Source organism: Prinia subflava, chromosome 6, assembly GCF_021018805.1.
Source record: "Prinia subflava isolate CZ2003 ecotype Zambia chromosome 6, Cam_Psub_1.2, whole genome shotgun sequence".
In the NCBI taxonomy this organism is placed as follows: Eukaryota; Metazoa; Chordata; class Aves; order Passeriformes; family Cisticolidae; genus Prinia; species Prinia subflava.
In genome coordinates, this window is record NC_086252.1 from 37,076,511 (window position 1) to 37,103,417 (window position 26,907).

The window sequence follows — 26,907 nt, forward strand, 5'->3', positions numbered from 1 at the left end:
CCTGGACACTCTTATTTGAAGCTGCTAATGGAGGATATCAAGAAAATAATAATAAAAAAAATAATAAAAAAATAATAATAATAGGATATAATAATATATATGTTATGTGATATATCTTTAATGAGGCTGCTGAAAGCTTTGGACTGTGCCACAGAGCAGGAAACTCCACTGATGTAAAATCTGATCACTTAACGAAGTTAAAGGAGCCCCAATAAGTTCACAGATCTCACTTCATGCAAAATTAAAGATGCTCTTACTGGTTTTCAGGCTGTCTTGATATTAGGGAGAAATACTGAATTATCAAGGAATAATTCCTGTTGTCCAAACTAAATGTTTCCATCTGTTCTCTGCAACTGAGCAGGAGCTAAAATAGGCATTTTCTGTGTTCTCATGCCATTTACAGAATGGCTTAGCTTTGTCTTTATGTTCAAAATCGTGTTTTGTTGGCATTCTCTAAAACTTTGGTTGCTCAAATAAAGGTCCTGTTCCTCTCACTTGTTGATCACCTTCATCCAAAGAGAGGGCAAAAGCAGAATTCCAATTTGAGGTTGTTTTAAGTCCCACTTTTGTTTAGGTTTGGTTGCCACTGTTGCACATTCACACATTTCAGCAAAGCAGATTGAAGTTTTCTCCCCTGGCACGGTGCTGCCATCCCATAAAAGGTGCTTTTAAAACCCAACCAAGTCCTTTGTGCATGGAATTCATTTCAGCATTGAACTTTTTGAAGGTGGTGGGACCATTCAGATCCTTTAAATTTGGCTTGGTTTGGATCAGCTCAGAAAAATAAAGCCCAAAAATACTGAAATACAGGAGAGGAGGGAGCAGCAGCTCACAGGGGTTGGTAGGAAGAAATTTGTGGGTGAAGCCACGTCCAGACATTCCTGTTTTCCTGGTGTGGAAGATCCAGACAGATCCCAAGACCTGGATGACATTCCCAGTGCCATGCCTGGCATTCCTCCCGCTCAGGGTCCTGGCAGATCACATCCAACTGCCTGGACCTGGCACGTCCAGCTCGTTACACATCACACACAGAATGTGGGGAGAGTTCTCTCAGGGCTGCCAGGCTCAGCTCAGCTCTGCTGGAAGCTGAGGATCCTCACTGGCAGCTCCCCAGTGGTGCTGGAGCGCTTGGATGGAGGAGGAATCTTCTCAGGATCTGATTGTCCATCAGCTCCAGTCTGGTGACACTGGAGGAATCTCCTCAGGATCTGATTGTCCATCAGCTCCAATCTGGTGTCATTCCTGAGGAATTCCAGGTTTTGGATCTGATTGTCCATCAGCTCCAATCTGGTGTCACTCTGAGGAATTCCAGGTTTGGATCTGATTGTCCATCAGCTCCAGTCTGGTGTCAGTGGAGGAATTTCAGGTTTTGGATCTGACTCTCCATCAGTTCCAATCTGGTGTCATTCCTGAGGAATTCCAGGTTTGGGATCTGATTGTCCATCAGCTCCAATCTGGTGTCATTCCTGAGGAATTCCAGGTTTGGATCTGTTTGTCCATCAGCTCCAGTCTGGTGTCAGTGGAGGAATTTCAGGTTTGGATCTGACTCTCCATCAGTTCCAATCTGGTGTCATTCCTGAGGAATTCCAGGTTTGGGATCTGATTGTCCATCAGCTCCAATCTGGTGTCACTGGAGGAATTTCAGGTTTGGATCTGACTCTCCATCAGTTCCAATCTGGTGTCTTTCCTGAGGAATTTCAGGTTTGGATCTGATTGTCCATCAGTTCCAATCTGGTGTCATCCCTGAGGAATTTCAGGTTTTGGATGTGATTGTCCATCAGTTCCAATCTGGTGTCACTCTGGAGGAATTTCAGGTTTTGGATCTGACTCTCCAATCTGGTGTCATTCCTGAGGAATTCCAGGTTTTTCTCCCTGAACTCTCTTGTCTCCTTGGGAGATGGAGTCTCTCATCTGGAAGCTCACATTAACTCCTTCCTGCCAGGCCTTTGAATTAGGGAAGTTTGCAAGTACAGGAGAGGAAACAAAAGTTTCCGGGGTCAGAAACTTCATCTTTTATTATGCCTGAAGTGTAAAAACAGGCTGAGAATGAAGGAACTGGGGCACTTCAATTGTGCTTTCTGTGAAGGAGGAAAAATTCAGTCATTAAATTGACATTTTGCAGTTCAGTGTTCTTGGAGCCATACAAAATTGTAAGGCTGTAGTATTATTACACCTACATTTTAATTATGAAATTAACATTATTTCATTCTTAAGCTAACTTTAGCAAAACAATTAAAATTGTTCAACTTCTTGTATATTAGAAATTTCTTTAGCTTGAAAGGGTTTTTTTGGTTTGGTTTGGTTTTTGTGGGGTTGTTTTGGTTTTTTTGTTTTTGTTTTTTGGGTTTTTTTATTTTGTTTTGTTTGTTTTTTGGTCATAGAAAAATCATTAATGAAAATTAAATTTTCATATAAAATTGTGAAATAAAAAAGCAAATCTAGGTTTAACCAAGTTGTCTATTGACCGCTACTAAAATTCTTATTCTTGAATCCTTTTCCTCTGTGTGCTCTGCTGATGTGAAAATCCTTCAATTTATTCTTGTGCCTTTAAATATCTGGAGTTTAGTTATCCCTGTTGTTGATTTGCTGTTAAACCTTGACACCTTTAAATCCTTGTTTTTACTGTGCTTTCCCCCAGTGACATTTGGTGCATTTGTGATTAATAATATTTAATATTTCTCTTTGGCCTTAGTGCTGTTGTGATTCATATTTCTAAAAATCAGAGGAATATTTGATTATTTAGTCCCATTTACTTAGAAATACCTTAAAATCAGACTTTATAAAATCACTCAAAGCTTTCTCAAAACTCATTCAATCTTAGGCTAAATTTTTACAGAATTTTGAGCTCGATTTCTGAATAAACAAGATGGATATTTTTAAAATGATCAAACAGATTGAAATAGTAGGGCATTTTTGTATAAATATAGACTCAGGGGTGATCCAGTGTGAATTACATTAAACTCAGTGGGAAACCATCCATTAACCTTAGCGAGAATAGGATCAGAATTCCAGAAACTGAATTCTGCTTTGGGAGCCCCGTGCCTGGGGATTGTTCCAATGCCTTCCTGATACTTTTATCAATGAATTGGACAATTAATTGTACTAATTAGCAGCATCACTTTGAAAGAAGTGCTTGGAGGAAGTGGAGTGACAGCGACAGAGGCTGCCTAGAGCAGGCAGGGATGGGACTGGGATGAAATTCCTTCTCCATGGAAATCCAGTTTGGATTTTCTCAGCCGTTCCAGTTCCAGGGTGATTTCAGTGGAATTTCAGAGTCTGCTGGAGTCTCCTCTCTGCTTCCATGGCAGCATCTGCCCTGCAAGGGACTTTAAAATCACCAAAATTTGCCAGTTATGGAGCTCTGTGCCAAGAATTTTTAAATAAGAAGTAACACAGTTCAGAGAAGTTTCTGTTATTTTCTTTGGGGAGGATTAAATTCTAAACAACAGCATAATGTCATGTCTGAAAGAAGACACTTTATTATGTGATGATAAAGTGTCATGAGGCAAAAATATAAACTGCTGGTGTGCTTGCTGCATGGAATTTCTTCTCTCCTAATGAGTTTGGGGCTTTGGGATAAGAGATTCCTCTGGAAGTCCAGGAATCTTTTCTTCCCCTCGTGCTGTGGGTGTTTATCCAGGTGTTGGTAGTGTGGACGTTGTGGAGAGATGGAAAAACTTCTGATCTTGGGGTCAGCACAAATATATTTATATATATTTATAATTATATATATATAATTATATAGATTTATATTTATATTTATGAAATAATCAGTCAGGAGATGGAAATGAAGATATTGGAGGAAGCATTCCAGCAGTGTGGGAGCAGCTGGAGGGGCTGGAGGGAAGAGTGGACACTGGGGTGGGAGGTAAAGGTGACAACTGCTCCTCTCTCCTGTTTGGGTTATTTTACCAAATGTCTTCATTTTTGGGGGGATGTTTGTATTTTTTGTGATAAGGCTGAGATTAAGACACCTCCAGAGAGAACCTGAGCATCCTGGTCCGTGGAAGGAGTCCCTGGAATGGGATTTAAGGTCCCTTCCAACCCAGTAATTCTGGGGTTCTGTGGTTAAAAAGAATGAATTATTTGTAAGCATGGAGTAGTAACAAGTAAATTTTTTACTAACTCTAATTCTTTTGTACTTTTAGCAACATTTGTGTAGGAGAATTAGGAGAAAAGACAAATGGGCATTATACAGACCTGAGATTCTTTGTTTATCTTCTCAGCTCTCATCAGTTTCTCAGTTATCTTTAAATTAAATTAAAGATCAGTGAAGGAGAAAAGTTGATTACATTTCCATTGTGAGCCAAAAACCAGCAATGCTTGTACACCAGGTATGCAAAGGGGCTGAGGGAAACAAATCAAGTTTTCAAAGTGCTGTGTTACAGATGAATGAAAACAATTTGTAAATTATGCATCAAATTTAATTCTAAGATGTTTTGAGAAAACCAAAATAAATTGGGACATGTGATTGTTGGAGAGACTTTTATTCTCCAGACTTTACAGTCTGAATCTTGAGTATGAACTTCTTCAAGATGTGGAGAATGTCCAAACTGCTACTCGGGATTTATAGGATTGAAATATTGACTAAACTGATGTTGGATTTTTTTCCTTGTGCAAATTAAAACTCCTCTTTGTTTTTTTCCTGTAACTGGAGACACAAAAAACCAGATAATATCCCTTCCTTCAAAGCAGCAGCCACTCAAACGACAGCATTGCCAGACCTTTGAAAAATGTTTCTTATATCTATATATCACATATGTAAAGTAAATATGTTAGTAGGTTAGCCTTATAATCTATCCCCTACATGAAGGAAATACATCAGTGTGTTACATTTATAACGATGTAGCACATAATTTAAAGAAGTGTGATGGTTTGTTGGCCTTCCAGCTGACTCCTGAATCCACTCCTCAGAAGGAGCCACCTGATTTTTGGTGTTTCTGGGAGCTCTCATGTTTTGCACGTGGTGCTGTTAGGTTCATTTTTGAAGTTGTGTTCATCTGGCCAACTTGTTGTGGTTCAGGAGCCCAGGAAAAGGCCATATGTTCCTGCAAAGGTAGCCTGGGAAGGTGGGAGAGCTGCTGCTGCTTTTTCTTCTGCCATCTGTTCTGCCTTAACTTCATTTTCTCCAGACACCGTGCCTAGCAAACGCTCAGATAATAGATGGGAATTGTAATCGGTGTGGAGGCAAGGTTATTGTTTCCAACAGCAGTCAGATATTCAGATTTTTTTACCCATTTCCCTTGCCCTTTGGCATTGGAACAGTGAACATTTAGAATTAGGAAGCTGCAAACAGACAAACCTTACTTTTATTTAAACAATGAGCAGGCCGAGATGCTCCCATGAACACAGAAGAGATTTTCAGCACTACAGGCCTCAGGAATAAAATGAGCAAACATCCTGGATTTCTCCAAGTGGCTGCTGCTCTTTCCACTTGGAATTTCTCCTTGCTGTCCGTGTGCTGCTCCTTGCTGCTCCAGCCCCAGCATTCCTGCAGGCACAGGGATTAGGGGAGATCTGGGTTAAGACTAATCCACAGAAAGACACAAATCCTTCCCTGGGCTGATCCAGGAGAAACCCTGGAGCCAGAGCCAGGGGCTGCACCCCAGGAATGCCCTCTCCAGGAATGCCCTCCCCAGGAATTCCCTCACCCTCCACAGAAATGGAGGAGTCAGGAAAAAAATCTGGAATTTTCAGGCTTTCTGAGCCTGATTTGGGCCAGGCCTTCTGGATTGGGGAAACCTGAAAATCGTGTGAGCCCTGTGGTAACTCCAAGCATCGTCACAGACACACCATGTGTATTTTCACTCATTTTTTATGCTGGTTCTAGGAATAAAATGAAAACAAGGCAGTGCTTAGACCAAGGTCATGATTTGCCCTCTGTTCAAGTCACAGAATTCTGTTTGGCTTAGGGGCAAATTCTGCAAAGAATTTTTTGGGGAAGAGAAAAAGTCTACAAGTCTATAACCTACTTTAAATGGTTCTAAACTGCTTTGGGGGTTTTTATATTAATTTATAGAAATGTCCATGTGTGTGAGTGTATATAAAAAGAGATGTGTATATAAATAAGCAAAACTGGGCGTCTTTTTGCTATTTTAGTTCTCTGGAGTTTTGTGGTGGATCCTCTCAAGAATATCTCATTTTAAAGTCCTTTTCTCCATTCTCCAGCTGTGTGGGCTCTGTTTTTACAGCCTTAAATCCTCTACAAGTGGAAAGCAGGGGAGGATACGGCCAGACCTGGGCTGTGGGGAATTCTCCTGGTTCTGTGTGGATGGGCAGTGAAGACAGAGCCCCTTCCAGAAGGAATTTAGGAATAATTTGCTTTTCTCTCCCTTTAGTACCACCTGTATTTTATTGCAGGAAGAAGAGGCTTCATCGCAACAAAACGGGCAAAAACCACAAAGACTTGAAGAAACAGCACTTCTCCAATTCTTCCCCTAAAGTTCTGAGAAGCACCAAATCCTAAAGGATTACACCCAGCAGTCTTCCTGATTCCAGGTAGGGGAATTCTCTCTTTGTCCCTCGTTCTGGCAGCCCAGGGAAGGGGAGGATTCCCATTCCCTGGAGGTGTCCCCATGGCAGGGGTGGGAATGGGGTTTAAGGTCCCTTCCCACCCAAACCACTCTGAGCTTTCTGATTTCTCTGAAATGAAAGACAGTGCCATTAATAAATATAATTTTGTGTGACTTTTTCCCTTAACAAAATAAAAATAATCATTTCTCTAAAGAAAATCAGACAGAACTGGATGCTCCCTAACAAAAGCTGCTGCTCTGATTTTCCAGCATGGAGCTCATGGCTCTAATTTGGAATTAACTGGTTTGGAGGAGAGGTTTTCAGTTATGCCACAGAGTAAATGAGAAAAATAACCTGAGAAACAGCCAATAATCAAGTTGTTTGATTTAGAAGAAATGCATTTAAAACCCAGCTAAAGTTAAAAGAGAACTGGCTGACTGCCACCCTGTTTTTTATTCATTTGTGACAGCACACAATTAAAAAGTTCAGTTTGTTGCTCTTACAGGAATAACAGTTTTTGGTATTTTTCATGTTTGCTCATAAAAAGTATCTTTAATTTTAGATCCTCCAAATACTGTAGTTGTAAGAATATTGTTTGTATCTGGAGAGATTAGATGGGGACAGGATTTTTTTAATCTGTTAGCACAGACTTGTTATGTAAATAGGAAGCTCACAAAGGAAGGAGACAGCAAAAGGCTCTGAAAAAACAGATGTGTCTCCCCCAGAAATAAAGGCACCACTGGATTCCTGCAACTCTTTGGGAAGTGTATTGTTAGGGATGTGCATGGAATCAAAAGAACCCCCAAATTCTGTAATCACTGTGTAAATCCATACGCTCAGCACAGATAATTTTATCATTAATTTATTGTTGCTGTTTAATTTTGATAAATTCAGAATCAGATTGTTCATTTAAATGAATTTTATGGTGCTTTGCTGTTGATTTCTCGAGGCCTTTAGAGGAAGTTCCTTTCAGCACTGGCCATGTGACCCAGATTTTTTAAGCCCTTCTGTGACTTTAGGTTTTATTCTTGGGCTCTTCCCTCTGTCTGTGGGAATTGTTTCCAGTAAATTAGAGTTTTACAAGTGGTTTTCATGATTAGCATTCTGTGCTCATGGGGAATTCTTCATAAAAATGTCTCTGATCAATACCTTTCAATGTGTTTAAAGATTAATAAATAGTTTTATATGAAGAGTGTTACATCCATAGTGGAATTACGATCTAAAATACGTTTTTATGCAAATTCTTTAATGGTAGGTTATACCATCTTTCTATCTGTTTTAGTCACTGTGAGGATAAATTATAATTATGTGAATAACCTGCATAAAATGGTCGTGTTTTGAAATACTTCCATTCAATAATATCTGTATATTCAATAATATTTATGGACTGAATGTTCCTTGTTAGTACTCAGTACTGAGAACAGGTGAATCCTCTACAGAGCCTAAACATTGAAGTTTTCAATTCCCCAGTGCTTAAGAATACCCAAATATATATTCATAATTTATAGGGTGTCATTTATAAAGTCATATTGATTGGGGAAGAACTTCACAGAGTTAATAATTTTTATTTTAAGTAGCTTGCATGTGAAAAAAACCCATTCTTGAAAGGCTCTGCCAGGTCGGTAAATGCAGTTTGAGACAACCAAGAGTCATCAATGCCCATTTTTACAGAATGCTGAGCCCAAATTTTGTACTTGAATTGGGAAGATCAATTGAGAACTCAGATAAATTTGGGATACTGATGAATTCAGTGAAGGCAAACTGCAGGTTTTGGTTCTGAACTTCACTAAGGAATTTCAGTAGTCACGGAAATGCTGTGTTTGGTTTCACAGCCAGTGCACTCCGTGACTTTTGTTGTCACAGGGTTGTGTTGTACCCTGTTTGTTTGGCTTATCTGAAATTTTTCATTCCCATTTTCTGTCAGGGTTGTCTATGACAGGAGAAGGTTTTAACAACATCCCAGACCTTCACTGTGCTGATAAATGGCTTTAAAAGAGATTCCAAAGAGGTGATTTGAAAATCAGAGCTAATTCTTTCCGTTTTCTGAAGGATTCAAAAATCATTGATGTTTGAATTAATCATCAATGAAGGTTTATTTGGGGAAAACTCTGAAATGCCCAATTATTGTGAATTTGATGCCCAGCTGAGTCCTCAGGCTCTCAGATCCGAGGGTTTAAAGGCCCCATTAACTCTTTGGGATGTGCCTTTAACCTAATGAGCTGCAATCCATTTCACCTCTGGAAGAATCCAATTTATTGACTCAGCTCCTGGCCAGGCTCTGGCTCCTCTGGGGGTCCCAGGGATTCCAGCAGGGAACCAGTGCTGAGGGACTGAGCCTCTGGAGCAGCACAGGAGGGACAGAAACAGCCCAGGGAAGGGAGGAGTGAGGGAATAATGAGCCCAGGCCAGGCTGGATGGGGCTGGGAGCAACCTGGACCAGTGGAAGGTGTCCCTGCCCATGGCAGGAGCTGGAATCAGCTCATTTCAAGGTTCTTTCTGGGATTCCCTGATCCAACAGCTTCTGTGTCAGCTGGGGCTTCACCACTGTCCTGTACCTGAGCCAAGACTCAGCTCTAGCTCCTCATTTATAGCCCATCATTTATGGCTCCTCATTAATAGCTCCTCATTAATAGCTCCTCATTTATGGCTCCTCAGTGGTGCTGGTGGAACCTCCAGCTCACCCCGGCCTTCTGCAGCATCCCAGCTCCAGAGCTGAGCTCTTTGTCTTTAGCTGGAGGGGTTTGTGTGGATCACTTCCACTCCAGAATCACCCTCAGTTCCACTCAAAGCCACCCTGCAAACAAATCTGACTCTGTTTGGACTGCAGAGAGTTGTGAGGGGCTTACAAAGCAATCAGGAGAAGGGGATGAGCCCATTTGGTGCTGTTTTAATTGCAATGTGTGATTGTCCCAGCAGATGTGAGTGGGTGCAGGAGTTGTCCCATGAGGGCTGGAGGGAGGCGAGGCGCCTCCCCCATGGACACAGCCCGTCCAGAGCAGCACAGCACACTGTCTAAGGCAAAGCTCAAACTGCAGCAGCAGTGCTGAAAAACCTGCAAGATCCCCAAGATAACTTGGAGCAAGACCATGAGAAGCAATGTAGGTGAGTATTCCAAGGTAAATCAGTGCATTTATTGAGCTGGGAAAATTGGGAATTTTATTTTTTGTAGCTTTATGTTGCAGCAGCAGAGCTTCAAGATAAAATATTTGAGGCAACATTAAAAAAAACAAACAGAAGATCAGGCATCTTCAACATTTAATGGTGCTGAAGTAGAGAAATAAACATTTCAGCAGTTCATGCCTTGGTGGAAGGTAGACACTGTGCCCAAACATGGTTTTGAAATACTTCCATTCAATTCCATTCAATAATATCTGTATATTCAATAATATTTATGGACTGAATTTATTATGTTCCTGTTAGTACTCAGTACTAAGAACAGGTAAATCCTCTACAGAGCCTAAACATTGAAGTTTTCTAGTGCCCCAGTGCTTAAGAATACCCAAATATATACTCATAATTTATAGGGTGTCATTTATAAAGTCATATTGATTGGGGAAAACTTTACAGAGTTAATAATTTTTGATAAGAGAACAAAGAAAAAACTTTCGTGACCTCAATTGAAGAGATTGTATCTGGCCAGTGTGTGAAGCACAGAATTTTCATGGGGAAAACCCCCATTTTGTGCTGCTGGGATTCAGATGGAGCATTAGTCATAATTGGGAGAAATATCTTCTGAGATAATCAAACCATGGAACTCCAGTGCTCTTGGAAAATCTGCAGCTCCATTCCTGCCCTGGATGATGCTGGAGAAGCAAAGTGGAGCTGCCTGAGATGGAGCCAGAGCTCTCCAGCACAACATCAAATCAGATGCTCTTATTCTTCCAGATTTCCTGATCAAAATCCAAGGTTACACCATGTCAACAACCAGCAGATGGGGAAAGGAACATCCTAGGAAGCTCAAAGAACACGCTTGGAAACGGAGCTATAAATACCAGGCTAATTCCATAGCTTTAAGATTTCTCCAAAGCTTTTTTAAATCCCTCCAGAAAAGGCTGAAGAGATCCCTAATCTGAAGTGGCCCAGTTGGAGGAATGTGGATGTTTTTATTTTTAAATAAAGTCGCATCTACAGTAGTGTTGGGCATCTTAGTGAGTCACTGGAGGGGCTATGCAATATTTGGTGGATCAAAATAAGGATTTTAAACACATTTTCGTTCTTATCAGGGCTCTCTTCTTTAGAGGAAATGTGGAATTGTGTCTGCTCCCCTCTGAACCAATGTGTGCAGCATTCCCACGGAATCATTGATGGTCACAAATCGTTTGGAATCCTTTTTTTGGGAGCTGTCCCTGATTAGGGAGAGCTGACACAAGAGCTCCCAAAATTCCTTTTTGGAATTTTCTGTAAATCCCTTCTTCCCTGTGAGGGTGGCAAGGCCCTGGCACAGGATTCCCAAAGAAGTTGTGGATTCCTCATCCCTGGAAGTGTCCAAGGCCAGGCTGGAGCAGCCTGGGACAGTGGGAGGTGTCCCTGCCCATGGCAGGGGTGGAATGGGATGAGCTTTAAGGTCCCTCCAACCATTTTGGGATTCCCCTTCCATTGGAATCTCTTCATTCCTTCAAAACATCCCAAATTTTCTTTGTGTGTGTTTGCTCTTGGTGAGATCAAAGGCAGGAGGTGTTTTGCAATACTGGACTTACCCTTATAACTTTTAAAAATAATATTATAAAAAATAATATCTAAGATATTAAAATATTTCTTCTTTATTTTAAAATAAATCTCAATGTCTCCTTATTAAATTTTAATCAATTAATTTTATTTAAATTGGTATTAGCCAGAGGAATGCAAAGCAGAGCAACCAGCCCATGCCAGATTTAGAAATAAATCTGTAAAAATAAGTAAAGAACAGCAGAAAGGGCTGGCTGTGTTTATTGTAGGAAAAAAGGGAACACTGTGGGATGGGCACAAAAAAGGGATAAGAAGGTTTTATTGAAGCAGTGGTGGGGGTTGCTCTGTAGATTTAAAAAAAAAAACAAACTAAAAAGTGAGTTCAGTTTGCACCAAGTGTAATTTAGGAGAGAAGGAAAGAGAAAACAGGCCAAGGGTTTTTTTGTTTTACCTCATATCTGACTGCAACTATGGATGGAAAACTGGGATATTTTACCTATTTTATCTATCATTGTCAGGAAACTTTTAAAAACACCCCAAGAAGGAACTTCCAGAGAAAATTTCAGTCATTTTGACCTTCCCCATTGGCCATGGGCTGAGCATTTTGCTCTGCTGAGATCTTCATTCACATCCTCAGTTTAATTCTGTCACCTTAATTTGGGGATTAAATGTGTCTCATTTCCCTGCAAACCTTTTCCATTCCTGGCAGCACCTTCCTGTTGAAGTTGTGCAGTAAAAATGAACCAAAAGACCTTTATTTTCTTAAATAAAATGCCTGGAAAAGCTCTTTTTTCAAATAGAGTGAAATTTGGAATCAGCAGCCTTTGGAATTTGGCCGAGTCCAGGAGCTGGGGCAGAGGAACAGGAGAAATAAATACCTGCAGCACAAATGTTCAATATGTTGTGATGAAGAGCTGCCTGAGTGGTTCTTTGCCCACATTTCCCCCAATAATTCACTTTTTGGAGCAGAACATCCTCAATATCTGCACCAGGCAATTCCAGAGCTGCTTTTGGGGGCTTTTTCAGAGAATAAAGAACTGTTTGAGTTGTGAGCTGGGATAGACGGGATGAAGCCGTGCATTTTCCAGGCTCTTATCTTTCCTGGAGCTTTGTTCCTCCACCCTTGGATGTGCTGCATCCTGAAAGGGCCACATGGTTTTAATTTCTGGGTGCCTGTGGGCCGTACTCTCATTTTTCATCTCCCTGCTTTGATGAGCTGGGGAATTCTCTTTACTCTTGTCAAGCTTGACTCTGATTCACCCTTTTGTTTGGCTCCTTCTGAGGAGATTCAGACTTTTTCTGTCTGTTCTGGGGGTGTTTCTCATGCAGGAAAATCAGATTTTCCAGAGCAAACCCAGGGATACCTGAGCATCACCACCAGGTACCACTCGCTGTGCTTTAAAATGAAATTTATCACGTTTGGATGGCAAATCCAGGAATGTTTCACCAGCCCTGTTCTGGAAAAGTTGATTTATCCTAAAATCAACTGTTGGATTTTCCAGGAGCCAGGCCCCTGGAAAATCCTCACACTTTATTGTCCAAGGGGATTTATCCTTATTAATATGATGATGTGAACACATCTGATCATTGTAATGTAAGAATTCATCCCCAAAATACACAAACACCAACTTTGAGGCACTTTGCTCCTTTTAGTGGGCCAAAAATCCCTGGGCCTGCTGAAAAGTGAATCTGAGTGAAGGGGTTGGGGCAGCCAGACATTCCTGAAGCATCAAATTTTATTTAAAAGTAGTAGGGGGTGTGTGTACAGGCAAGAATTTTCATCATCTGTGTTGCCAGAATTCAGATTAAATGGAGTAAGGCTGATTCTGTAAAAAAGAAATCAAACATTGGGAGTTCCTTAAATATTAAATTATTTATTCCATGCTGTGGTGTTTGACAGAAACGAAATGTGTACAAAACAAGAAGTGGAAATAGTTATTTCATCATTTATCCTAAGAAACCTTTCTGAGTGTTTATAAATACGAAGAAATAATTAAGAGTCGTTTAATATTGGAATCTTAACATCCTGAGTGGAGCGTGTTGCTCACTATTGCTCATTTTCTGTTTTAACTGATTATTTTCCAGCTTGGAGTGAACAAGATGAACAGACCCACCTTCAATCTAATGCTTAATGAGGAAAAAGGTCAGGATTTTTCCATTTTCATTTCAATCCCTTGTCCTGCTCTTAATTAATACATAAAAATCACTTTAAATTAAATTAATACATAAAAATCACATGAAAACCACTGGTTTCAAAGCTTTTCAGTAACAAAACAAAGGGGATGTTTTAATGGCAGGGTGTGCAGGAATATTTTTAAATAAATGGTGAATTCAGGAAAGAGCTGACTCAGAGCAGTGTGAGTAGAAAAAGGGGCTGGGGAAGGAAAGGTCATGTATACAAATCTTCATCGAGATTGATTTAAAAATGATTAAACTCATAACTAATAAATCTCTGCTGGAGCAAGAAGGAAACATTTGGCATTTAAAAGGATTAAAACCACTTTTTTTTTTAATAACCATGAACTTCTGCATCTTTAAAAAAAAAAAACAGAGAAAACTCTCTCAAATAAAATAGTGGGGCCAAATTCTCTAAATACATCTACATTCAATTAGTAAGTAATTATCTGCTAATGGAGAGATTAATCAGATTTTCAGGGTCCAGAGGCAGTCCAGACTCTCCAATATTATTCCATTTATGCCAGATAAGACAGGAGGGTTTGCACTGAGGTGTCTGAGGAGCTGATTTTTATTGTTCCCATATATTTCTTAATACCTTAAGTGTATTTTCATCAGGGAAATTGCTGAGCAGAGCTAATTCCATAAACAGTTGAAAAAGGGGAGACTTGGAGAAAAAATTCCAAGGGGCTAAAAATAGTCCAGGCACGTGATTATTACTTTGAAAAAACTTAATTTATGGGTTTAATTTGTAATCTTGCTACAGTCTGACATTCTCCTGCACAGGAACTGGGGCTGAATAATTCAAATTATTGAGGTATTGCTCCATCCTCAACTTCAGGTGTCTGATACAAAGAAGTTGATCTTGTTTATTGAGATTTCTACATTGAAAACGTGGGAGGATGAGTTTTGTTTTTGTCATTTATTGCTTCATTTTTGGTCTCCAAATTAATGGAGATCTGGGGCTATTCAAAAATTGTAATTCCAGTGCTCGGAGCCTTTCCCCAGATTTCCAGGAATCTTGAGGTTTTTCCTGGTTTTTAATTGGCTAAAATCTAATTGAATTTTCGTGGTTGGTTTTTAAAAGAGTTCCGTTAAAATATATTTTATTTTCCTTTTCAATTAAATCTTTCTTTTCCCAAATTTCCATTTCCCTGGTAAACTCTAAATCAATACTGTCCAACACTTACAAATAGTTATTTCCTCCTCAATTTCTGCATTTCTTCATTAGACATTTTCAGAACATTCTCTGTCAAAGATTCCTGAAATTGATCTAATCTTCATTATGAAAACATTGCAGAACTATGCTGAATAATATCAGCTTTTTTGGAAGCCTGAAACACGAGAATTGAAAGAAAATTCCTCCTCTCTTTATCCAAATTCCCCTAAAATAAAGTGGATGTGAAGTTTCTCCACTTCTCATTAACACATTGCTCAGTAATATTCCCTTTAATAATATTCCCTAGGAAAGGTTTGGATAATAGAGACCTCATTCTGAGCTGATTTGTGGTGTACACCAAATATTAACCTTAATTTTGACAAAATCTGAGTGCTGACACAGAGTAGGTCTGGAAAAGACCAGAAAAAAAAAATCCATGTACTGGGAAGCCTGGAAGAGCATCCTGGGCATCCTTCCATAGGGTGGACATAATAAATATGTTATTGAATTATAAATTATTATTAATAAATCCATAGTGAACAGCCAGGGGTGAGCGTTCAAAACAAAATCCTTTTCTTTCCTGCCCTTTTTTTGGCTTTTTTTTCTTTTTTTTTGTGTAAAGCCTTTCAGAGGTCTCTGTTCTTGAGAGGATGGACTTGATCCATTATTTATTGAAGTGACAGCCTCAGTTGCTCCCAGCTTTGGGAATTGCACAGAAAGATGGGTAAAAGTCATCCTGGAAAAGGATTTTAGGGAATCCTGCTCCTGCCCAGCCCAGCCCAGCTGTGCATTACCTTGGATGACTTCACTGGCACAATTCAATCTCCAAAATTGAGGATACTCTGATTTTCCCTGGGAAAGGAAATCAGATTTATATCTGATGACTTCACAGCCCCTGATCCAAAGTGCTCCAAGGAAAGGCATTTATGTGACCTGCTCCTGGTGATCAGCTGGATTCCATGGACATCAGCCAGTTTGTTCCATGAAAATCATTTTCACGTTGTTTTATTTAATGCAGGTTCCTGAGCAGCAGGGCTGAAGTGGCTGCTTTGGGCAGCTGGTCTTGGAAACTTGGGAAAAATAAATGCCAGAGGTTTTTGGGGAAGCAGGCTGGGAGCTGGGGAACATCCAGAGGGTCCTGGGGTGGAGAACAGGGCCTGGAATCCTGATGGAATTTTGTTATTTGTGGGTGAATTCATCCCTGTGGCTGGCAGGGAACCATCCAGGCTGGGAAAGGCCACCAAGGTGTGGCCAGTGCCCAGCTTGTCCCAGTCCAGAGCACTGGGAGCTGCATCCAGGCGTGCCTCGGACACCTCCAGGGAATTATTCAATTCCAAAACTCAAATTCCAATCCTAAGAAACCCCACAGCAGCAAGAGCGATGTGAAACAGGAGAATATAAACCTTGTTAGAGATATAAAACTGCTTTAAAAGTTAGAAATAACCCAATATCAGAGCTGGTGGACTGCTGGGGAGTGAGCTGGCTCTGGGGCAGTTTAAAACCCTCATTTGAATTAAGTCATTTACAGCAGAGCAGTTTTCTGCTTGTGGCAAAATATTCTCAATACTCTGTATTTACAAGTGAGATCTGTTATCAATCTGAAGGTCAGAGTATATCAGGAGTATATCGTGATATTATCATGAGTAAATCATGAGTAAATCATGAGTAGAGCTGTGCCATGGCCCTGGACACCACCCCAAGGAAAAAAGGGAAAGAATTCAAGGTTTCCTTCCCACTTCAGGCACTTTTGTTTGTTGAATCACTGGCCTAAAAATAGGCCCTCATAAAGTATTCACCACTGATCTAATTAGTCAGGAGAATTCTGCTTTTCAAACAGGGAGAGCATTCCCAAAAAATGATGCAACATTTGTGTCTAATTAGATGATACAGGAGAATCCTGCCTAATTGCTTTGATAGACTTAAACAGATTAATAATGTGCAAGTGGTAACTAAATAAAAACTCCTTTGCACTGAGTGCTTTTGAAAGTGATGCTTTTTAAGGAGCTAAAATTTCTTATTAGTTCCGAAACCCCAGGACTGTGATTTGAGAGCATTTCTCATTTTGGAGGTTTTTCAGTGCTCGAAAGGAAAGCCTCAAAACTGAGACTGTAATTTGTGTCTCTGAGCAGTGTTTGGTGTTTTTTTCTAAATGTCTGCAAAGCTTTGGATCCCAAATGTGGCCATTCCATGGGAATTCCATGGGAAGTGGGATTTGTGCCTCAGGGCAGGGATTGTGGAGCTCGTGGAATTGTTGGGCACTTCCAAGTTCCTGTAAGAAAAAACTAATGGAGCATCAGAAGTATCTGGAGGACAAGGGAGAGATTTAGATTCTGTTTGAAGAGGAAAAAAATTATTACTCAGAGAGTTGGAGCAACATGGGATAGTGGAAGGAGTCCCTGGGGGTGGAACAAAATGGGCCTTAAATGGGCTTTAAAGTGGGTTTAAATGGGGTTTAAATGAGCTTTAAGGTCTTTCCAACCCAAACCATTCCATGATTTGCAATATCAACCTCTCAAAATCTGTCTTAATTGGCTCAATGTCCACTTGCTAATAAAATCAATACTATTCATATCATATGTAACAGATTGGAATCCAGACAATTAATATCTCATCTAAATTTCTTTTTGCATCCTGTCGAGTTTTCTGGTTTTTCCCACTTGACTCAAAATTTGTTCAAGTAAATATTAACAGCCGAGTGTGCAAAGAGGCTGCCTGAAATGCAACATTTCAAAAAAGGGGAGAGAGTCCCATTAAAAATTCAAACCATGCTTCCAGCAGATGAAAATGAAGGGGGAATTTTCTGTGCAGGGAAGGGGTGAGGGGGCTAAGGGGGGAAGGAATTCCGTGTAGTTTTGCAAAGTGCTCCAGTGAAATATTTTGAAGGATATCGTAATGAAACCGGACTGCAAAACAAATCTAAACATCGTGTGCTGGCACAGGGCAAAAGCTGGTTTGGATGTGGGAAGTGGTGGTGAGATAACAGGAGCTGTCTGGAGATCACTGAGGGGAGGGATTGATCCCAAGGCTGATGGAAATCAGGCCTTTGGATCCCTTCCAGTGTCCAGAACTTTGGGTTTGCTCCAAAATCCAATCCTTTGTATCCCAGTCCAAAATGCTTCAGAGAATGCTCGGCTGGGGAAGGGGAAATGGGGAATCAGGAGTGGGGCTGTGCCCTCAGGGAATGCCAGGATTCCAGAAATGAGCTGGGAAAAGAGCTCCAGGACCAGGGAGTGCCAGCTGTGCCCAGTGCCCACCCTGTGCCCAGCCCAGAGCCCTGAGTGCCACCTCCAGGAATTCCTTCCAGGAATGGGCACTCCAAAACTCCCTGGGCAGTGCCAAGGCCTGAGCTCCCTTTCCAGGAAGGATTTTCCCCCTAATGTGCAAAAATGGGATTGTAAGGTCTTTTAGGGCTCCTTTTCTGTGGCTGCTTGAGGGGTTTGGAGCTGTGGGGGAACAGGAAATGTTCCCTGCCAGAGGGGTGGGGTGGGGACACTGCTGCTGCTGCTGCTGGGGCTGGATTGGATGGATGCTCCCTTCTGGGAAAAGCCTTTGGGGCTCTGGTGTTCAGGATCCCAGAAATGAGCTGGGAAAAGAGCTCCAAGGTCAAGGAGTGCCAGCTGTGCCCGGTGCCCACCCTGTCCCCAGCCCTGAGTGCCACCTCCAGGAATTCCTGGGACACCTCCAGGGATGGGCACTCCAAACCTCCCTGGGCAGTTCCCATCCCTGAGCTCCCTTTCCATGGGAAATTCCTGCTGCTGTCCCCCCTGAGGCCGTTCCCTCTTGTCCTGCTGTTGTAAATCTGGCGTTGTGTGGTGTTACTGAATTAATTAAATCAAGTAACACCCAGGAACTTCCCATCTGTGGCTTGTGATGGAATTTCAGCATGGAAATATGGATGGGGGCACCTCTTACCTGTGCCATTTGTGCCTCCAGCAACATGCAGAGGTTACTGAGGGCTTTACTTTGTGGAAATCCACATGGAAATGTCCTGGATTTTAGGGAAAAACATCTCACTTCCGTGAGCATTTCCTACTAAACACGGATTATGTGTGTATGGAAAACTCCCAGGCAGCCTCAGCCCTGTTTCCTGCATCTCACCACACCCAGGCACCTCGAGGTGTCCTCCCAGCACAGAAAATTGCACAAAAAGGTCAAATTTGGGAGCTGGGAATAGCTCTGGTCACTGCTCCTGCTTAGGGGAGTGTGAGGGTTGAAGTATTTTTGTACCTGGAGGAGAACAGAGTTTTGAAACGTGGAATTCCAGCATGGTTTGGGATGGAAAGGACCTTAAAGTTCCTCTGATCCTCACCTTCCACCATCCCAGGCTGCTCCAAGCCCCTGGCCTGGGGCACTGCCAGGGATCCTGGGCAGCCCCAGCCTCTCTGGGCACCTGTGCCAGGGCCTGCCCACCCTGCCAGGGAAGGATTCCTCCCCAATATCCCACCTAACCCTGCTCTTTTTCCTAAAATTATTTAAATATTTCCCATGGATTAAACAGTTCAGTGTTATTTTTTTTTAGCTTTTTTCAGTCCTGTTTCTTCCCGGGTGCAGTCCAGACAAATTTTATCTGATTAGATGTGAGGATCCTGTGGTGGAGGTGGAATGGGAGCTGAGGCAGGACCTGCAGAAATGAAAATCTGTAGAAATGAGAAGTGACTTTGAGGTGTCTCTTGCAAAAATAAGCAATTGCTGGCTGATATTTGCTCATAATGGCCTTGAACAGCAACAGGAGCCACTGCAAGGCTGGGCTGAGACGTGAACAACTTCCCTGCACTGGGTGCTCCCAGTATTTGATAAATTTTCTGATTTTATTGCATTACAGAAGGTTAATTCTCAATTAATTCAGAATAACAGGGGCATTTTTTTACCTGTTTTAGCCTTCCATGGGAGCTACAGTAAAAATGCCACTGCAGCTTTCAGCAATAAGGTAAATTCTGGCCTGTCTTTGATGAAACCTCATCTGCTCCCTCCTTAATCAGGATAAAACCACTCAAACCCCCAAATTTCTGAGCTGCAAACCTGAGTGAGCCCTGAACTGTTGCCAAGAGCTCTCCAAATCCCATTTCTGTGTTCCAGCCTGGGAGATTAAGGGGTGAATTGTTTTTATAGGAGCCATGGCAGGGTGTCTGTGGGATGTCCCCTGTGCCCTTTGTGGGGCAGGAGCTCCCCAGCCCTGTGTCCCTTCCCCACTGGGGGCTGCCCAAGGATTGCATCCCCTTGGAATTCCTGGAAAAGTGGGAGCAGATCCCTGCAGAGCAGTGCCAGCCCATTGCAGAGCCCTTCATCCTGCAGAGAATCTGAAATCAGTCGTGAAGGTTGGGAAAAGCCTCCCAATCACAAATTCCAACCTTAGATTCCAGCCCTCCGTCCTGGGCTCTGTCCAATGCCCCGGTGAGGTGTTGTTTTCTCTTTTCGGAGCATTTGGAACTTTACATTTCTAAGCAGCACTTGTAAAGGGAACGGTCTGCACGAGGGTACTTAAGGGAACATTTTCCAGGACTGTATTTATGCCTCTGTAGTCTTCCTTTAGTGGTCTTGAAGGAAGGAGCTGTTATTACTGTTAAATATAGATGTAATGTGGTGTTATTACAGAAATGTCTTTAAGTTCCATTTCTGGCTTTTAAAAACCCCTTTTCTTATTAAAATCAGTCAGGTCTATAACATTTATTATGTTTTAACATGTTGGCATAATGTTAGTGTTGGGAATGAGGCAGGATTGACACCTGATTCCAAATAAAATCTCCTAATGATGTTATTACAGCAGTCATCTCTGCCATCCTGTATTTGAATTTAGGACTGCTGCTTTTTTCTGGTGTATTTACAATTTAAATCCCATATTCCACGTTTGTCTCACCTTAATAAAATGTCCAGTCTCAAGTGTTAAGTCTCACCTGGTCAGCTTGAAAAAACTATTTTGGGGAGAATGACACAACTTCTGTCAGGAGAGAAAATCTCTGAGGGGAATTATTCCTGAGGATATGCAGATTGTTTCAAAGGTATTCAGAGATCAGTCACTGCTGCTGGCTTTTCCCTTTTTATTACCCATTTTTTTGGTGAGATGATTATTTTAATTCAATCGAAATGCGGGAGGTTTGCATTTTTATGGATATTATCAAAGCCCAGAAGCAGCTTCCTTCACATGAAATTCATTCAGTTTTCTAAACAATTTTTAAAGGGCATTAATTTAGTCATCTGCTGATAGTTCTGAACAGAAGCATATGTGAAAATATTCAGTGAAAAGATGCATCCCTTAATTCACCCAAACTCCACATCAACTATTTACCAGCAGTTGCACTCTTGTAGCTTTTAAGATGCAGCTCAATTACATCCACATATAAATAGAAAATGCTGGCAGGATTCTGTTTGCTCTGAGCCTTGTTTCGATGGTTCCATTGACATTTAAAATTTTGATTTGAAGCTCTGGAAATGGCTGCAGCTGTAAACATCTCCCTGAGTTACTGCACTGGGCTGAAGGGCTGCAGAGGGTGCCTCACGTGTTTCCCTCCTCTCTGTGTCTTCCAGGCTGTTTGATTGGAGCCAAGGAGTCAGCAAAGAAACTCAACAAGACAACTTGGATCATGACCAGAAGATAAAAAGAAACTCAAAAGGATGTGGCATATAAAGGGTGTAATACCTGGAGGTGTTGGATCTGACTCGTATTTATAAAGATGAGACGAGCTTTCACGAAACACAAGTTATCTTAGACACTCATCAAGCTTGGAGCCATCATGCTGTTGAACTAGAAATTCTCCTTTTCCCCATTCTCCTTTCTGACAGGTAACAAAGGATTGGTGAATTATGATTTTCCCAAGTTGGAAGCACTAATTTTTATCTATATAGTTCATCCTTATGAATATATAAGGAGTTAAACATTGCATATTTAATGTGGATTATAATGGGAAAGTGACTCATTAACCAAAATGGCCACTTTTGAGGACTTGGTTTCAAACTGAGCTGGAGCCTCCCGATGCACTTTGTAGGATCTGGGGAAAGCTGTGCTGCAGGGCCTGCTTTGGGAGGCCAGGATGAGATGTAGTAAAAGGATATCACCCCACTGTTGATACCTTTGAAGACTCACAACCAGAAACAGGAAAATGAATGGTGGGAAGGAGTGTGACGGAGGGGACACGGATGGAGGGCCACCAGCAGTGCAAGTTCCCGTTGGTTGGCAGCGGAGGGTGGACCAGAGTGGAGTTCTCTACATCAGGTAAGGTCACCTCAGGGGCTGGGGGGTCTGGCAGGGGATTCCTCACCCTTTCTCCTGCTCAAAAACTGCAAGGAGTCGTTCCTCAAGCGCAGGATGGCCTTGGGAGCTGGAGGAGGTAGTTTTAATTGGGATGTTGGGGAGGAATTCCTGGCTGGGAGGGTGAGGAGGAGCTGGGATGGAATTCCCAGAGAAGCTGTGGCTGTCCCTGGATCCCTGGAATGGTCCCAGGTCAGGCTGGATGGGCTTGGAGCAGCCTGGGACAGTGGGAAATGTCCCTGGGCAGGGATTGGAACTGGATGAGCTTTAGATCCCTTCCAGCCCAAACCCTTCTGTGATTCTTTTCAAAGAAAATTCAAATCATGTCATTACTCAATAGCCCCAAACCCATCTTTTTATTCCTGTGAAGGTTCTGTGTTCACAATCACTGACATTCTCCAACTTTTATGGATCCCTCACATTTCTCATGTGGGGAAAAAACCTAAGAACATAAACCTAAACCCAAAGTTTCAGGTTCTTTATTTGTTTATTTTCTTAGCTTATTGGATTTTTGTTTGCTTCGCCCTGGAATGGTCACAAAGAAATGCGTTGAAATTGCTATGAAATAAATGTGTTCAGATCAAGAGAGCCTAAATTAAATGTTATTGGAAAAAGGATCAAAGTTAGCTTTATAAAATGTGGGGACGTTGGGTTTGCATCACACAAGTCCATGTGATTATCAGTCAGTTATTTGCTTAAATTTCTTCCACTGTTCTGTGATTAAAATAACCACTTCTCCCTACATTTTGTGTATTACCAATACAAAAGTCTTTAATGAGCCAGAGCACACTCCAGTTTCACACTAAGCTCCCATAAAGGATCAGATGCATTCCAGGATTTTTTGTTTGTGTTCTCCATTAGCAGAATCAGCCCCAGTCCGTGTCAGTGACACCCATGGCAGAGAGAAACCACCCTGCCCTTGATTGCTCATTAATTCCCTGAGCCTCTGCCTCACTCACAGGTCGATGGCAAAGGAAAAGTTGTGGATTATTGTGGGGTTTGTCCCAATAATCTCTATATCCAGACACCAGGAAAATAATGCTTTGATGTTTTTGTGTGCCTGATGATCCCACCAGCTTTTAAACTTCATTTCCCTCAGCCTTAACCAGTTTTACACAACAGCTTTGGTGAAACTCATTGCTGCCCTCTTCCCAAGATTTCCAATGTATTTTTTTTATTCTTTGGGGAATTTTCTAGTATTTTTATTTACCTGATGATTCCACCACTTTCTAAACTTCATTTCCCTCAGCCCTAGCGAGTTTTACACAACAGCTTTGGTGAAACTCATTCCTTCCCTCTTCCCAAGATGTCCAGTGTATTTTTCTTTATTCTTTGGTGAATCTTCTGGTATTTTTATGTACTTGATGATCCCACCACTTTCTAAACTTCATTTCCCTCACCCCTAACAAGTTTTACACAACAGCTTTGGTGATGCTCGTTCCTTTCCTCTTGCCAAGATTTCCAATGTATTTTTTTCTATTACTCTTTGGTGAATTTTCTGGTATTTTTCTGTACCTGATAATTCCACCACCCTTTAAACTTCATTTCCCTCACCCCTAACAAGTTTTACACAACAGCTTTGGTGATGCTCGTTCCTTTCCTCTTGCCAAGATTTCCAATGTATTTTTCTTTATTCTTTGGTGAATCTTCTGGTATTTTTATATACCCAATGATCCTACCACTTTTTAAACTTCATTTCCCCCAGCCCTAACCAGTTTTACACAACAGCTTTGGTGAAACTCATTCCTGCCCTCTTCACAAGATTTCCAATGTATTTTTTTCTATTATTCTTTGGTGAATTTTCTAGTATTTTTATGTACCTGATAATCCCACCACCTTTTAAACTTTATTTCCCCCAGCCCTAACCACTTTTACACAACAGCTTTGGTGATGCTCGTTCCTTTCCTCTTGCCAAGATTTCCAATGTATTTTTTTTATTCTTTGGTGAATTTTCTGGTATTTTTATGTACTTGATGATCCCACCACTTTTAAACTTCATTTCCCTCACCCCTAACGAGTTTTACACAACAACTTTGGAGAAGCTCATTCCTTCCCTCTTCCCAAGATTTCCAATGTATTTTTTTTTATTCTTTGGGGAATTTTCTGGTTGCCTTCTCCGAGATGCTCTGATGAAGCCGAGGATTTGCCCCTCCTGTTTGGTGCAGGGCCCAGGGCAGGCTGTGTTGGTTGGAAAGGGTGCAAGTCCAATAATCCACTCTCCTGCCTGGCACGGGGCATCCACGGGGCTCTGGGGGCAGCTGGATCCTCCAGGATTGAGTTTCCACAACTCCTCACTGCCCTGCCAGCACGCACAGCGCCCGTGGAGGCAAGGAAAGGTCAAACAGTATTGACTCCACAGCTATCCCAGGGAAAATTAGTGGATATATTAAGATCTGACATGATTTAAGTGGAATAGATGATCCCAGCTGAATAAAGACTCTCTTGTTTGGTGCCTCCTCGGAAAGCACGGACGCTTTCCTGTCAGCTGTCAGCAGTTGCTTTGGATTAAATCAAGATTAAATCCATTCATTAACTGGTTTTCATTACCTGCTAGAAGCACTGAGTTGACTCTCAGGGCTTTTCTTAGCAAAACAGAGCTGCTAATTGGGGCCTAAATCATCCCTGGAGGTGTCCAGGGCCAGGCTGGATGGGGCAGGGGAAGGTGTCCTGCCCATGGATTTTTAAGGTCTTTCCCAACCCAAACCAGCCTGGAATTCCAGGATTTTGTGGCAGTTTCTCCCTAAGGAAGCTGTGGATTATCCTTTGTGTCAGTAACTTTGTGCACACAGGAGACTTTGCAGTGACAGCTGTGCCCAGGATCGAGGCAGAAACAGGGGGAAAATGGCTCTTTTTAAAATCTGGTTGGGTTTTATGGACAAATGACCCTGCGTGTGTGTGCAGCAGGAATGCAGGATCCCACATCCCCCAGATCCAGGGCTTTGACCTTCCTTTGCACTCCCTGACTGTCAGCACACTCCTTTTCACTCCAGGAGCTCCTGGAGCCTGCGCTGGTTATGTGTGCCCAGGCAAACAGCACACCAAGGTTATTTAAAATCGCTTTTTCTAAAAATATCCCAGGAAAAGTAGCCTCTTTAGCCAACGCAAATACAACAGCATCCTCACTCCAGAGAGTATTCCCAGAAATGCCTTTTAACAGGAGATTTTAAGGGTCACAGAAAGGGTGTGGAGAGATTTGGGGTGCAGACAGGATGGTCCAGGGCAAATGTCAGTCTGGGATTCTCCCTTGGGAAGCTCCTCCAGTGTGGAGTTTGCCTGGGCTGAGCATGAGCAGGACAGGTGGGAACATCCAAAGGGATCAGGCAGGATCCTGCTTTAATTAAAATAAATAAAAGTAAAGAGCAGTTTCCCCCTGCTCCCCAAGGATTTCAGACAGGGAAGCTTTGACTCCTGACCAGTCACCAGACCTTGTACCTTTATTTTTAGATTGCTCTTTCATCTTCCTCACCCTCCAAACTGTCACTGCTACACAGATTCAACCTGAGCACTTCTCCCAAAAATAACTATTTCAGGGCATGCCTGGCAAAGAAGTTCCTTATTTAAAGTGTCAGCAGAACTTTAAATGTCACTTGCAGATGTTGCTTTGGCCGTGGCTGGGCTCTCGTGCAGGGTGAGGTGTTTATGTGTTGGATTCCAAGTACCAAAGTTCATTTTCAGCTCGGAATTTTGAGTCAGGAGTGTTTTTGTGATCCAAACTCTTCCACTTGAGCTGGTTTTGTTTGAATTGTGGCTATTTACAGCTGCCATTAATAACCAGGGGTTTATTCCAGATAAACAGTTCAGCTGGGCCAGCAGTAAAGAGCAATCTGCGAGTTCCAGGCTGGGGACACGACAACTTTTTATTCATCTTATGAATTAGTGATTTTGCCATAGCAGAGTTCCCAGTGCCCTATTTTGGGATGTGGAGATAATGATTTTCTGGTGGGAGTTGGAGAAATGTGAGTGCAGTTTATCAGAAGCTCGCTGGCCTGGCTCCTTGGTGTAATATTTCCAACTTTCAGTGAGAAGGGCGAAATTTTAGCTGAATGAAACCAAACATTGTGCAACAAAGAGACCCAGCTGCAACAGTTGTGTTTCCTTTAAAATATGTTTGGGGTTTTTGTTGTAAGTATTATCTCAATTCTTGAGTAAAAGCAAGAAATACCCTGAGAAAAAAATATGAAATGTGATTTTACCCCCTGTCCTTGTGAGCAGATACAAATCCTGACCTATCCAAGAGCTCGTATTCATCATTTCTGTTCCTTTGCAGTCCCAGTGGGTCTTTATTATCCTGCTTGGAGCAGGTGAAGACTTACTTGCTGACTGATGGAACGTGCAAGTGTGGCCTAGAATGTCCTCTTGTTCTTCCCAAGGTAAAGCACAGCATCATTTGGGACCTGGGTGCAATAATATTTATGAGCTACCCCTGCTGGTGACTCAAACTCCGTTCAGGTCGTCTCTAAAATAAGTGGTGTCCACCCAAAGTTAGACCTTAAAATACAAAATTCAGCTCCCCTCTGCCCTAGACCCTCTGGGAGAGGATCTGGCTCAGTTATTGTAGATATTTTCATTTTTTATTTGTTGTTTCCAACCATCCTGTCAAGGAATCTCTATTGGGCAGTATAGGAGCAGTCAGGAAGAGAGGAAAATTCCTCCGTACTCCATCTAAAATCCCTAATTGATGTGAATTTGGTGACTTTGTTGCCTGTAGTCATTATTTTCAACGCTGCAATTTTCACTGCCAGGTCTTTAATTTTGATCCTGGAGCTGCTGTGAAGCAGAGAACTGCCGAAGATGTTAAAGCGGACGAAGATGTCACCAAACTATGCATCCACAAAAGGAAAATTATTGCTGTGGCTACACTTCACAAAAGCATGGAAGCACCACATCCTTCACTGGTTCTAACTAGTCCTGGTGGTGGAACAAGTGAGTAAAAGGAGATCATGCAGCATCGTGTAATAATCTGATTTTTATACACATAATTACTGTGCAAAACCACCCCAAAGGTCTGACTGTGAGTGCAAAAATAAGCAGATTGCAGGAATAAATAAAGGGAGTAATCAGAGATGGAGGGAGATAGAAAATGAGTCTAAAAGCAGGTCAGCCCAGACTAAGAGCATGATTTTCTTGGAAAAGATATCAGATTGTTCTAGAC

General features: G+C 41.8%; 1 protein-coding gene across 3 annotated transcripts in view; it reads left to right on the forward strand.

The window, feature by feature from the left end:
- The window catches only part of MBD5 (methyl-CpG binding domain protein 5), a 112,782-nt gene that overhangs the window by 53,734 nt on the left and 32,141 nt on the right, over positions 1-26,907 (forward strand). Inside the window, exons 3-9 of one of the 3 annotated variants that reach the window (XM_063401025.1) lie at positions 6,361-6,498; positions 9,430-9,615; positions 13,264-13,321; positions 21,035-21,289; positions 21,493-21,719; positions 26,023-26,125; positions 26,498-26,678. In XM_063401025.1, the coding sequence (XP_063257095.1) occupies positions 21,607-21,719; positions 26,023-26,125; positions 26,498-26,678 (397 nt within the window). In that variant the 5' untranslated portion in view covers positions 6,361-6,498; positions 9,430-9,615; positions 13,264-13,321; positions 21,035-21,289; positions 21,493-21,606. Of the gene's footprint in view, positions 1-6,360; positions 6,499-9,429; positions 9,616-13,263; positions 13,322-21,034; positions 21,720-26,022; positions 26,126-26,497; positions 26,679-26,907 lie in introns of all 3 variants that reach the window. The other 2 variants (XM_063401024.1, XM_063401026.1) reach the window with 2 other exon arrangements.